This window comes from Pleuronectes platessa, chromosome 5 (genome assembly GCF_947347685.1).
Source record: "Pleuronectes platessa chromosome 5, fPlePla1.1, whole genome shotgun sequence".
NCBI classification, from domain to species: domain Eukaryota; kingdom Metazoa; phylum Chordata; class Actinopteri; order Pleuronectiformes; family Pleuronectidae; genus Pleuronectes; species Pleuronectes platessa.
In genome coordinates, this window is record NC_070630.1 from 917595 (window position 1) to 932500 (window position 14906).

At 45.5% G+C, this 14906-nt stretch overlaps 2 protein-coding genes across 2 annotated transcripts in view; both read left to right on the plus strand.

Annotated features, from left to right (window-relative positions):
* Positions 1–29: 29 nt before the first annotated feature.
* On the plus strand, positions 30–8175 carry LOC128440160 (P2Y purinoceptor 14). Its single transcript, XM_053422780.1, has 2 exons — positions 30–169; positions 6111–8175. Exon 2 carries the CDS (start codon positions 6113–6115, stop codon positions 7148–7150), a length of 1038 nt encoding a protein of 345 aa, XP_053278755.1. The 5' UTR covers positions 30–169; positions 6111–6112; the 3' UTR covers positions 7151–8175.
* Positions 8176–11458: 3283 nt separating this feature from the next.
* Positions 11459–14906, plus strand: part of LOC128439638 (P2Y purinoceptor 14) — a 3621-nt gene continuing 173 nt past the window's right edge. Inside the window, exons 1-3 of the mRNA XM_053422000.1 lie at positions 11459–11633; positions 12330–12589; positions 13279–14906. The exon at positions 13279–14906 is cut by the window's right edge and continues 173 nt beyond it. Coding sequence (XP_053277975.1) covers positions 11547–11633; positions 12330–12589; positions 13279–13930 — 999 coding nt within the window. The 5' untranslated portion in view covers positions 11459–11546 and the 3' untranslated portion in view covers positions 13931–14906. The remainder of the gene's footprint in view (positions 11634–12329; positions 12590–13278) is intronic.

Here is a 14906-nt window from a genome sequence, read left to right on the forward strand (position 1 = left end):
GACAGAGAGAGAGAGAGAGAGAGAGGACGATCACACAGGAAGTGGAACTCCTCCAGACTTAAAACAGCTCCGATCAACACTGTACATTTTCATTACAGCTGTAAATTCTCTCACATGTAGAAGTCAACATCTGGATGGGAGCCTGACTGAGCATCAGCCTGTTTATATGGTGAGTAAACTTTTCCATATTAAACATATTTAATACTGAGACATTTCTCCTGTTCAACTCGGAGGTGATGAATTAAAGTCGACAAGAGGAATAAAAGATAAAGAATGAAACGCTCGACATCCACAGAGAAATAACACGAGGCAGCTGGACCACCGGCTGATATTAGTTCAACTCTTTTCTTCCACCAAATAATATGGAAGCTTTGAAACATAAATTAAATCAGAATATAAATCAAAAGAAAAGTCACAGACATGAAGTGAAGGATCATAAACATGGAGGACAAACGATTTTAGGAATAAAGTCACAACTAAAGTAATAAATAAAACTTTTAAAAGATGAGAAACAGAAATAAAAGGTTTCAGGTGTTAATGATAAATTTGTGACAGAATTCACTGCAAAATTAACAAAGAAAACAAATTCTGTAAATACATATTAATTACACCCTAAGTCCATTATTATTATTATCAATGGAGGAATTTAAACGGGTAGTTATTTGACTTGATATTTCATCTTATTGACGTCTCAACAACAAGCTAATCTATTTACTTTCTGGAGTTTCTATTAGTCCAAAAAAATTATTAACATTATAAAATATAGTTATAGCCTGAGGTGATGTCTTAATTTATGTTTATGTTATGTAAAATGTTTGCATTCTGTTCTGATCACATTACATTCATTAACTAAATGTGTTAAATAAAATAAGATGCAGTCATCGCGAAACAAGCTGACGCCTCTAACACTAATGACTCATCTGTTAAATAGATAAGTTCAGATGAGCAGCTTCCGGGTTCGATTGTTAAAGATGTGAAAGATGTTCGAGTTTCCAAAGATTCACTTATTTAGTTTATTCTGAAAATCCAGTTTATTCTGAAAATCCATCTACACCACTTGAAATGTATCCTGTAGATTTAGTTAAAACTATCGTTCCTGTAATCGTACAATTTATTAACTGTTTTCTAAATGTGGAAATATCATGACTAATGACTGTGTTGTTGAGTATCTGAGTTTAAATCAGGGTGAAAACTGGAATCAAAGGAGAAGCACTTTTATTCTGGGGTTTGAGAACTGACCTGATAACTGATGAGGTGTTGAGATGAATATAAATACACTGACTCTGGTTTTTAGAAACCACAACCAGAACGACAGGAAATTACACATCAGTTAATCAGCTTATTTATATAAATTAGAGACAGAGTAGTAATCTGATTATATATAACTACATCTTATTAAAAACTAATAAAAGGTTTTGCAGTGAAGTGTAAAATAATTTCTGAAAGTCTCCGACAGATGAAAAACTACGCAGACGATCAACGCGACGTCGAACGATTCAACTTTAAAGCTGAAAAAAAAAGAACTGAAAACTTTATGTGAGTTATGAACAAACTAAACGAGAAGCGTCCTATGATGATCAACGTGTCTGAGGACAGTTGGGTTAGTTGGGCACGTGAGCCTCAGATCAACATCACAGAAAATAAAGGGAAGGTTTGAAAATGAAATCAAATATTATAACTAATTATAACTGTGCTCAAGCTGTTCCTGCTGCTGAGTCTCGGGCGAGCTGCACCTGTTCATCACTCATTGGCTGAACTCAATTCAATTTTTGAAAGGTTTTCCATCCAATAAATATATGTAGCTCCAACTCAATTTATTAATAATATTAGCAATATAATTTATTCTCATTGGTCCAACTGACTCCTCTCAGATGAAACCAAAATAACATTATTACATGACCTATATGAAGTTGATTTACATAACACCAACTCATCTTTTTTAAAGGAAGCTAAAGTAAAATATCTACATAGAGGATGTGAAATAGATTTTAGTAAGTCCAGCACAAAATCATATGATAATTTTTTTATAATTTTTATTTTAAAATGCTCAGAAACTAGCATAGCAGAAACCAACATCGAGAACTTTAGTTTGTTTTACAAATATCAAGAAACAAACTGATCAGGAAATAAAAGCAACATAATCCTGAATTCAACATCAATACAAATACATATATATTTTTATACTTACTATATATTAAGCTTTACTTGAATACATTTGATGAATGCTAAACCTTTTGAGGTGTTAATCTCCACATCTCTGTAGCAGCGTGACTTTCAGCATCAATAGGTCGATTCACAAGCAGAGAAAACCACAGTGAAGTCGTGTCCATGTCCTTTTGGCCTGAGTGGAGCTTCACAGCAGAACAAAGCTGCTGTGAGTCAGAGGCAAATAGATGCAAGAGGAAGTTTGTGGAGAAGATTCTTTTTCCTGCTCGTCCGCTGTGTTTACCCGCTCATGCAAACAACTTCATTTTCAGCTGCTGGATATTTGCATTGAGCGTGTGCCCATCCAAATTCATGAGGATTTTCTGAATAAACCTGAAAGTGAACCTGAGGTTGTTTGGAAAGCTCCGATCTTTAATGATGAACCCCGGTATCACCTTCCTACACGGACCATGACTGAGGCCTTCCATCAGGATTCCTCCGTCCTCTGGCTGTCCATCTCCGTCTCCGTCTCCATCTCCGTCTCCATCTCCGTCTCCGTCTCCGTCTCCATCTCCGTCTCCGTCTCCGTCTCTTAGTCTGTGTCTCCCGGGTTGTGTCCCTCTCTGCAGCCTCAGGGGCGGGGCCTAAACAGACCAAATACAAAATACTTTTTAAGTTCAATGCTAAACAACACAATAGAAAATTACAAACAAATATATATATTAGAATTCTCACTTGAACTGCAGTTTCATAGAAGAAGGTTCATCTGTTGTTGGGTCAAAATCTATGGAAGCCCATTTCCGCCAAAGTGATCTCAGTACATGAATTAGTTTTTGATTATTATGAGATACTAAGTCCTAATTATGAGAGTCTACAACGAAATGAATGTTCTCACCAAGGTTTGATCTTCCACCTGCGGCAGTGACTCTGGATCGCAGCGTAAAGCAAACTGAGAAAATGGCCGCCAGAGAAAATCGGGGGATTCAACCACTAGAGGCGATCCCCCAATTAAACCTGTTTAAAAAATATGTAAATGGGTCACGTCTAAGAAGGGCTTGAATCATTTTTGTGATTGTAGGAGGAGCTAATATAAATATATAAGGTGAACCAGAATATGCTTCGTTCTCCTCTGAGTCCAAATGAACAGAAACGTTTGTACAAGTTTCAGTAAAATGTGAAATTCATCTTTTTGAGGAGTTTTTGTTCTGATGTGAGATGCAGGAACTCTGAGCAGCTGAAGCTTCTGTCTGTTTACGATGAGACGCTCGTCCTCCAAACAGGCCACAGCTGCTCCATGAGGACGGAGCCGCTCAGTGTAAACACAAACTGATCACTGCTCTGGAGTCACAGCTGATCTCTGGAGTGTAAAAAAATGTTGTTGTTATTTTAACTGCAGCTCTTGCTGTTTTTTAAAATTTTTTAAACATATATTTATTTGTTTTATACATTTACATAAATTTACATACATATAAGAACCTTCCCCGACCTGAATAAATGGCAGTAAAAATGACAGTAAATCATACAAATATCACAAAAATTGCTACGTTATGATTAAAACATAAATTCAAGAAGGACAAAAACTTACATTGAAAGTACTAATTTAGTTTAAATTAGATTAAAACAAAAATTAAATAAATATATAGACAAGTAAAATAAATTACAGTCAAAAAGATGGTACAGAGTACAGCACACGTTCCTCGAACCAGATCAGTCACCTCACATCTCCAATGCCTCTTTAATTTCACCATTTTTAATAAAGTCCAAAAACATCTCCCAGATATGGTCAAATTGAGAAGCTTTCTTCCTAACTATATAAGTTAACTTTTCGTTAAGTTTTCTAACCAGTGGCCTAGAGAGGGGCGCTGGACCCGTTTTAGTTTGAAAACTCGGGGTTTAATCTGGACGAGCAGAAACTGTGGTGTTTGAAAACGATGACTCAGACTTCTCTGATTGGTCCGGCTCCTGTCACATGGTCTCCTTCCTGAGGAACAGGACCAGCCTCAGCTTCCAGAGAAGAACACAACCTGGAGAACCAGAGGGTTACTGACCCTGTTGTGTTGACATGTGGAGGAGATTTATTATTGAAGCTGTTTACACACAGGCCCGGTGCACGTGAGGGGTCACGTGATGTGGTCTCAAGGCCTCAGTATGCTTCTCCGAGTCCGTTTCGGAATGACGGACGGACGGATCGGACGGACCCTTTTTGAGTTATAGTTCTACGAGCCTTTTTGTTGTGAAAACAATTCACCGCCAGAACAGTAGATGGCGAGACGGAAGTCGAGCTTAGAGAAGCCTACCTCATGAGGTATATAGAAGAAGTCCACGCTGGTTTATTTACGTCCTCCCGGCTCCTCACACACAGTGAACGATGGTAACTAACAGAAAAAGGATGTTGATGACGCGACAGTTTTTGCTGAATAAAGTGACACCCAGTGGGTCAAAGTGCTTATGTTATCGTGTCTTAGCGCAGCGGTTCCCCGGTCTTGTTTCCAAACTGCGTTGCTAATTCAACAGCTGCAACAGCTTGAAGCTACACGGAGGCAGCTAGCTCCCCCCCCCTCAGCTTCCACACACAGTCAACACGGACACCCGATACTAACTACTACCAAGTGTTTGCTTCTAACCTGACGGTGTTTGAGAAACAGTGTCATGAGCCGTGGGATTAAAGTCAGCGGGTTTGTGCGCTGTTCCCACCGCAGTTAGCATGGTGGCTAGCCCGCTAGCCCCGTTATCAAAGTTCGTTATAACCGTATGTGACCGTACACACATGCTGTAAGTGCTCTAACCAGCCACCGTCAGCCGGACAACGCCGCTGGCTTAACACACTTGTCACATTAATCATAGAGTCGTAGTTGTGATTTTGGTTTATTGTGATGTAGGGAATGGAACAGGAAGTTTCCATTCCGAAATGCTGGCGTTAGCGGACCAATCACAGCCAAGTGCTATCCGTGGGCTGTCCGTCATTTCGACGTATAGTTAGAAAAATGAGAGCTGCACGAAAAGCTCTCCGAGGAGCCTCGGAGAGGCACGCAGAGGGCGTTCCACGTTGGAGAGGGCGGTCCTATCTGTCCGTGTCCGTCAAAACGCAGAAGCATACATTGGCCTTCAGGCTGTGGACGGGATCAGTGGACATGTGGACAGACATTTGAATTGACACTGTTCTTATTTCTCACAGTGTGGGACAGGTTTGGCCACAGTGATGCAGCAGAACACATCTAAACATTCAGGTTCTCTGGGCCGATCCTCTGGGGAACCAGTTACCTGAACTGGGTCCAGACTGGGTCGGGTCAGGTCGGGGGGGAGAGGCGTCGTCCTCCTGTGTCCCCGCTGACTGTCCTGTTTTCATTGGAGGGGATGAAGGAGCAGAGGGTGTGTGTTGGACTGGGATGAAGCAGGAGGGAAGTGTGGGACCAGCAGGACCAACCTGTTGTTTGTGCACATGGTGCAGAGCAAACAGAACTTCATCAACTCTCCAGCTCCTGTGGAGACTTCACAGGAAGTTCAGCAGAACAGGAAGAACGGAAACGGCTTCTGACAACAAGTGACTGAGAGTTAGCACGTTAGCATAAAGACAACAAACTGTTTTATTCAAATAAACCTGATTTCATCACATGGAGGTTTCACTGATCATGTCTGACCAGGTGGTGGCGCTGCAGAGGCCCAACAGTCAGGGGAAGGTCTTCAGAGTTTATCCTCTGAGGACCTCAAACCTCAGATGTAAGAGCAGCAACAGTCAAGATGTTTATCTGTGATGATAAGACGGGTGCTCTGGGGTTCATCCTCCAGGGACCATGACTAATGACCACACAGTCAAATCCTTATCTCAACAAAACATTTCATTTGATCCCAGAAGAGTTCGTCACAGTTTGATTTGAGGCTGAAGGAGAGAGGAGGGAGAACAAATCAACAACCTGCAGATTGTTGTTATAGATTTCTGATTATGTTTGAACTGTTTTGTGTTTCAGGGATGGATCTCCTCAACTCCAGCCTCCTTCACAACAACCAATCAGACTTGAGCAGCGTCTTCACCCACCAGGTGCTTCCTTCACTCTATCTCATCATCTGCCTCGTGGGCCTGGGCCTGAATGGCGTCGCCGCCTGGATCTTCTTCAGAGTGCCCAGCGACTCGGGTATGGTGGTCTACCTGAAGAACATGGTGGTGGCCGACCTGCTCATGCTCGCCACCTTCCCCTTCAAGCTGGCGTCTCAGCTGGAACTTGGCGGCTGGCGGATCCACGTGGTCACCTGCCGCTACACCGCCGTGCTCTTCTACTACTCCATGTACGTGGGGATCGTCTTCATGGGCCTCGTCAGCATAGAGCGCTACCTCAAGATCGTCCGACACACGTCCTCCTGCTGCACCTCCTCCTGCAGGTCCAGGCTGTGTGGGACCTCCGCGCTGCACCTCATGCAGAGCGTGGGCTTCGCCCGGGTGCTAGCCCTCCTCACCTGGAGCCTTCTCCTCATCTGCGCTCTGCCCAACTGCATCCTGACCAGCAAGCCGGCCCACGAGGGGAACGCCCGGGACTGCATCGGGCTGAAGACGCCGCTGGGCGTGAAGTGGCATCACGGGTCCATCAGCTTCATTGTGTTCCTGTTCTGGGTGACACTGCTGGTCCTCGTCTTCTGCTATGTCTCCATCGCCCACCGGGTTTACCAGTCGTACCGACGGGCGCAGACCTCCACCAGCAACGTCTGCCGCAAATCCAACCGCAGCATCTTCAGCATCCTGGCGGTGTTCGTCATCTGCTTCGTGCCGTACCACGTCTGCCGCTTGCCGTACACGTTCAGTCAGAAGACAGAATCGGACCTGTCCTATGACACCCGGTTCCTGCTGTTCCAGCTGAAGAAGGGGACGCTCTTCCTGTCGTCTCTCAACGTCTGTCTCGACCCCATCATCTACGTCCTCACGTGTCAGACCTTCAGAGAGTCGCTGCTGAGGAAACTGTCAGGGAGGGAGACGATGAGAACCCTGACCACCGCCCAGAGCGCGAGCAACATCTAGGACGAGAGACGGAGGAGGAGACGAGGGGGGACGAAGGAGGAGGAGACGAGGGGGGACGAAGGAGGAGGAGACGAGGGGGGACGAAGGAGGAGGAGACGAGGGGGGACGAAGGAGGAGGAGACGAGGGGGGACGAAGGAGGAGCGAGAGTAGAGGAGGATGAGTGGAGACAAGTGGAGAGCAGAGGAGACAAGAGCAGAGGAGACAAGAGGCGAGGAGACAAGAGGCGAGGAGACAAGAGTTGAGGAGACAAGAGTAGACAAGGGAAGGAAAGAAGGAGATAGGAGGCTCCTAACCTCAGCTACAGTCTGAGCCACATTTTGACACTCTTTGTTAAAACTCATGTGTTTAAATAAGAGTTCATGAAAATAATTTGATTCTGAAAGTTAAACCACTTTTATTCAGGAAGTAAATCATTGAATCTAAAAACCGGTGTCTTCACATTTATATTAATTTGATAAAAATATCATTTTACAGAGAAGCCTGCAGACTCAGCTTGGTTTTATTTATTGTGGAGGATTTATTATGTGAGAAAGGAAAAGACGATGCCACACTGTGTCTCTGTGGATCGGGAAGTGAAACCGGACTCTGATGCCTGGGCATCAAACGTGTGACACCCGACTGCTGTGGTGTCCAGGTCTGTGGTCGTTCCACTTCTTTGATTCAACTGTTTTTTGTACAGGCTGCTCGTCTTTGGAGCCTCTGTGCAGTTACACACAATGGCCACTGGAGCGCAGCAAACACACAACAATATATTAACATTTCCTATTAAACATTTAAATATTCAATTCTTAAAATAAATGTGTCTGTGCTGCCCTCTTGTGGTCACACTCATTTCCATGTTAAGCATTAAGCATTTATTTTGAAAGTGAGCACAGGAAGTGAACACCTTTACTGCCCCCTGATGGTCACAGTGAAGATCCATTTTGTCTGTGGTGTAGTGACAAACGTACACTTTGAGTAACTGTACATGGAATCATAATGATATTGTAAAATTTAAATGACGAAAATAAAAACAGTTGTGTGTGTATATTCCCCGTTTGATGTGTAACTGTACATAAACAAGTAGTTTTCTGTTTCTCTTTCGTAGTATTTTCTGTAAATAAGCAGCCAACTGCAGAGTAGATAATCTACTTCCTGTTTACGCTACATGAACACAGTACATGAACGCTTGTGGTAAACTGTTTGTATTACTGAAGCACTGCTCACTCAACGGGGGGGGGGGGGGGGGGGCGACCACATCACATGTTTTCTGGTGTGTTAGATTTGATTTATTTCTGGTGCAGGAAACACTCGTGTGGACGGAGTTGGTTTCACTGTGAAATGAACGTGAGGGACAGATGAGCTGCAGGACATGAACGTGAGGACAGATGAGCTGCAGGACATGAACGTGAGGATAGATGAGCTGCAGGACATGATAGTGAGGGACAGATGAGCTGCAGGACATGAACGTGAGGGACAGATGAGCTGCAGGACATGAACGTGAGGGACAGATGAGCTGCAGGACATGAACGTGAGGGACAGATGAGCAGCAGGACATGAACGTGAGGGACAGATGAGCTGCAGGACATGAACGTGAGGACAGATGAGCTGCAGGACATGAACGTGAGGGACAGATGAGCAGCAGGACATGAACGTGAGGACAGATGAGCTGCAGGACATGAACGTGAGGACATCTGAGCTGCAGGACATGAACGTGAGGGACAGATGAGCAGCAGGACATGAACGTGAGGGACAGATGAGCTGCAGGACATGAACGTGAGGACAGATGAGCAGCAGGACATGAACATGAGGGACAGATGAGCTGCAGGACATGAACGTGAGGACAGATGAGCAGCAGGACATGAACGTGAGGGACAGATGAGCAGCAGGACATGAACGTGAGGGACAGATGAGCTGCAGGACATGAACGTGAGGGACAGATGAGCTGCAGGACATGAACGTGAGGGACAGATGAGCTGCAGGACATGAACGTGAGGGACAGATGAGCTGCAGGATATGAACGTGAGGACAGATGAGCTGCAGGACATGAACGTGAGGGACAGATGAGCTGCAGAACGTTAGGGACAGATGAGCTGCAGGACATGAACGTGAGGACAGATGAGCTGCAGGACATGAACGTGAGGGACAGATGAGCTGCAGGACATGAACGTGAGGGACAGATGAGCTGCAGGACATGAACGTGAGGGACAGATGAGCTGCAGGACATGAACGTGAGGGACGTCTGAGCAGCAGGACAGGAACGTGAGGACAGATGAGCTGCAGGACATGAACGTGAGGACAGATGAGCTGCAGGACATGAACGTGAGGGACAGATGAGCTGCAGGACATGAACGTGAGGGACAGATGAGCTGCAGGACATGAACGTGAGGGACAGATGAGCTGCAGGACATGAACGTGAGGGACAGATGAGCTGCAGGACATGAACGTGAGGGACGTCTGAGCAGCAGGACAGGAACGTGAGGACAGATGAGCTGCAGGACATGAGCGTGAGGGACAGATGAGCTGCAGCACGTCAAACCACATCGGCTTGTTACTGCCACTCCTCTTCCTCTTCAGTTCTTCCTGATGTGGTCACTGTGCAGGAGGAAGTCTAACAGGTTCACTCTGACACAGACAGGTGTGGGGGGGGGGGGGGGGTTACAAACACTCATCTTTGTGTTTGTAACTTTTACTCGACAGCATCAGCTTCATGTAGTTTAAGCTTTGTCAATTAACAACTTATTAAGTCAAATAAATGTAGCAGAGCACAATAATTAATAAAGACATTTAGAGGATGAATTAAGATTAAGATGCATTTATTTGTCCCACAGACAGACACACTCATGCAGGTAGGGACATTTAACCTCTGCTTTTGACCCATCTGGTGCAGGACACACAGACCAGTGAGCAACATGTACGGCGCCCGGGGAGCAGATGTTGGGGGAGTAAGGTGCCTTGCTCAGGGGCACTAGACAGGGTAGGGATTTTTGGACAGATCAATCCAGGTTTGTCTTTTTGTTGTTTCTCCGTGGAGTCGAACCAGAGACCTTTTCTGCCCATAGTCCAAGTTTCTGCCACTAGTCCACCGCCTTAGATAAGGGTTAGATAAGGTAAGGTAAGATTATCCTTAATTAGTCCCACAGGGAAATTTTCCATCTTAAATAAACGAACTGCTGTCATTTTCTATGTGGATGATGTGTTGTTATTTATGTCCAATCAGTTCAACTTAATGTTGTGTTATCTCAACGTTTCAGACAATAGTGATGGCTGCAGTGCCCCCTACTGGCAAGGGGTGTGCCTACAAGGATAAAGAAGTTCAGTTTGAGCATTAATGGGCCCATATCGTGTAAAATACATTTTCTGTGCTTTTACTATCGGTAATGACTTGAAGGATCAGTAGGGGGCCTCAACACTTTGAGGCCCCCTACTGATCGTCACTCGGGACTGTTTAAAGTCTACGTTACTCCGTACTGTAACTCTGTACTGTAACTCTATACTGTAACTCTATACTGTAACCCGGGATGTTACTCCGACTGTCCTTCTAAGACGTGGACAGACACGAGGACGGTGGAACCTCCCGTTCAGAAACATTTTGTAACGACTGTAGCTAAGTGGCTGGTTTTCTATCAGGTGACCTTCAGCTGTGTTCACCAGAGGGAAAGCACCAGAAGGAGACCGGTGATAGGCCTGGTCGCCTGTCACTGAAAGTGCAGTCAGCCAATCAGAGACGGGGCTCAGCAGGATGGTCTGCAGCTCCAGAGAGGACAGACAGAGGACATGGACACACTGCAGCAGTTTGTCCACTTTGAACCAGTGATACACAATCTGAGGGACCAACACCTCACACTAAGTCCCAGAAAGCTGTAAAGTACGGGACCTTTAAATTACTTTTAGAAACTTCCAGTAGAAGCATTGCAGCTTTTCATAAGAGTGGATTTCTCTTTGAACTGTCAGTGTGTTTTCTGAACAGCCAATCTGACACAGAGATATCGTGGAAGGTTCGGCTCGACTTGGAATAATAACATATAACATAATAACTTTACACATGTGAACTGTCCTCAGACTGATGTGGTCCAAAGTTGCTTTGACAGCACGTTGGTGTTTGCTGTTTGTTTTGTAAAATGTTGTTGATATTTGAATTAATACTAAAATTTGGAATATGTTCTGCTGCACTGCATTTGATACTTCATCGTTATATAAACTCTCAGGTCCTCGTTGGACGGAGCTCCAGCGTCTCTGAGCCTGATGGTGTCTGAACAGCTGAGCTCTGTGGTGAACTTCACTTTAAGCTCTGAGGCTATTTCTGTCAGTTCCGTCTTTAACCAGTTCCTGTCGACAGTTATGGTTTGAACTGTTCATGTGGGTTCTCGTCTCTGAAGCCAGAGGACCTGGAGGAGTTGGACTGTTACCGACAAGATGAACGTCAGCAACGGGACTGACTGCGACCAGGTCAACACCCCGGCCCATGTCTTCTTCATGCTCGTCTACAGTCTGCAGTTCCTGGTGAGTAACGTAGATCTATATAAAGATCACACAACCTGTCTGTGTATCTTTTATTATAAGAAGCTTCAAACCTTTGCTAAGGAGTCAATAGAGAGACAGAATCTCTCTAAGTTGTAGATCCGTTCTGTGCAAACATCTACAACCAAGAGGATCATGAAGGACCACAGGCACCAGGCTGAGGACTTCTCACAGAGCATCTGAGCACAGACGACCAGAACCACCAACACTGACCCTCTGAACGGTCACCATGTACATTCTGCTCCCCCACTCATAGAAATACACTTACTACACATATATGCATATTATTTAATTTAATATTCCTCACTCCTTCACCCTGTAAACTGCTGCTAGCCCTTCATTTATATTTAAACTGTTGCACTATGTTATATGTTACAAGGTTCACGTCATGTTATATGTTATATGTTATGTGTTATGTTATTTTTTTTTCTAGTAATGCCCGTTTGATAATAGACTTTGATGTGATTTGAATTGAGAGTCTTCCAGAGAAGGTCTCTCTCTCTGTGAGAAGCTCTTCATGCTCTGATGTTTTCTGGTGAGAAGTTCAAACCAGACGTCCTGAGCGTCGGCTTCATGAATGTTTTGCTCTGAGAAGAGTGAATCAACTTCATGGAAACACGCGGCCGTCCCTCTGAGGTCAGTGGAAAGAGTTATGTTGTCCTTCTGCTTCCTCTTCAGGTCGGCCTGCTCCTGAACGGTTTCACCCTGAAGGTTTACTTCTGCAGAGGCCAGCAGCAGAGGACCAGCAGCGTGACCGTCTACCTGAAGAACCTGGCGGCCTCCGACTTCCTGATCAGCCTCTGTCTCCCCGTTCGAATCCTCCACTTCGCCAGCAGCTCCGTCCCCGTGCGCCTGGTCTACTGCCACTTCGGTTCTGCCGCCTTCTACCTCAACATGTACGCCAGCATCCTGTTCATGGGATTCATCGCCGCTAACAGGTGAGCTGGACTGACTCGTCCCAAACGTCTCTGACCACCTGGACACCAGGGTTTTATCTCTCTGCAGGTTTTCAATGTGTTGATGTTCAAATGACTCACGTGATAAAAATCCACTACGTGAAAAGGAAGAAACTATTTAACAGTCGAACAAAACTTCTCATGTGTAGAAAAATATTAACAAGTAATCTGCAGACTTTCTAAAACACACATTAAATCCAGCTGTTACCAAAACCTCAGAAATATGGAAGTTGTCGATTTCAGATGCCGGAACCAAATAGAGTTGAGGTCGAGTCCTGACGCCAGAGAACAGCTCGGCCACTGGATAAAGTCACTTCCCTTTCAGAAGGTTATTAAAAGAGTTAAATATGTAGAAACTGTCTGAACCTGCTGAGCTCACATCGATCAGGGACATGAAGTTCAGGCTCTGACTTGACGACAGGGCTCGGTGAAGACAGTGAACCGGTCTCCGCTGCTGCACTGAACATGTCTTCTGATCGCTATGAGGATGTGAAACTTCTCAGTGGTGAATGTTCAGAGCTGATCAGAGATGCTCAGGATGTGGTTGGATGAGATGAGACAGATACAGGGCTGCAGCTTGTCTCAGATGTTTCCTCTGAGAAACCTGCAGGTTTGTTTCTGTCAGAGAACCGAGCTGAAGATCTCCACTGACAGCTGCTTGTCCTCCTCAGGTATCTGAAGATCGTCCACCCTGTAGGAAATCACATCCTGCAGACCGTGAGGGTCGCTCGCCTCGTCTCCACCGGGACCTGGCTCTTCCTTCTGGCCTCGTCCTGCAGCTACATCGTCCTGTCCCTCCTCACCCAGGACTCAGAGCCGCCCCGCATGGTGCCGGTCACTCACAGCTGTGAAGTCCTGCACAGTCCACAGCTCCGCGTTTTCTACAAATTCATCCACACCTGCTCCGCCACCATCTTCCTGCTGGTCCTCGTCTCCCTGGTCCTCTTCTACTGGGGCACCTCCCGCAGGCTGTCCCAGGTCCAGCAGAGGCAGCCGGCGTCCTCCAGCTTCAACAAACTGGCCAAGTGCCGCAGGAACATGTTGGTGCTGGTCATCGTGTTCTGCGTCTGCTTCGTCCCGTACCACCTGGTGCGACTCCCCTACGCCTTCCTGTCCAAGCAGTGCCGCTGGAAGCAGACCTTCTTCTACCTGAAGGAGCTGACCGTCATGGTGTCGGTTCTCAACGTCTGCCTGGACCCGCTCATCTACTTCATCTTCTGCAAGACCTTCAGGGCCCAGCTGGGCACGAGGAGGCCGGTCAGCACGTCGCAGGTCTCGTCCAACGCAGGAAGACTCGAGATGAAAAGCAACGACGAGTGTTGAAGCAGAGCGGCGTCCACACACAACACCTGGGACTTGTGTTGTCAAAAAGCAACAATCACAAAAACACAGACAACAAGAGACGTCATCAGTGACCTGCAGAAAGCTTCACACGTTCTGAAGAAATGACCTGATGCCAGGAGGTGCTCTAGGATCCCCCCCATCATCTCACTGAAAACAGGTCACTCTGAGGAGGGCTGTTTCAGACAGGGTAAAAAGAGCTGTTTTAAATGATCCTTGTGGTATTTTGAACAAATATGTTACACACATTTCATTAAGACCCCAAGGAGCCAGATCCACTGTGGTGGAATGGACATACGATGAGTCCTTTTAGAAATCCTTCAGGAAGTGACCTCATCACGCAATCCCCCCTCAGGTGTCGTCACCACCAAACCTCTTCATGATGTCACATGACATGTGGACCTCCGCTTGTCCTTCTGTGGTGCAGCCAGCAGGGGGCAGCAGTGTGTGGTCCATCACCTCCGTCTTTAACAACGCGAGGAGAACATGTGACTCAAATCTCATTCAGAAAAACATGGAGTGATCACTTTTTATTAAAGGAGCGTGGACAGGACAGCAGGAAGTGTGAGGTCATCCTCAGAGGTCAGAGGTCAGTGACCAGTGATGATGACCTCCAGAGAAAACACAGAGATTCTGGATCAGGTCCACGTTGAAGGAAAGAAATTCTGAGATTTCACAAGAGAAAAGTTGTGATATTGTGGATACTCATGTTTTGTTGCCTCCTCTAAGATTAAAGATTAAATTCTAAAATGATATATTCTCAAAATCCAGGAGTCGTTTGGCACATGGCTCCTGGTTGTGAGTGAATCAGATAATCAGATCATGTTGAAACCAGTTCATTGTACTGGTGGAACTCACAAACCATAGAAAACACATCACACAGTAAATATCTTTCAGTTGATATATTTAAATAAACATTTCAGAGGTTTAAAATACAGACTTGATTTCTTTAGGTTTT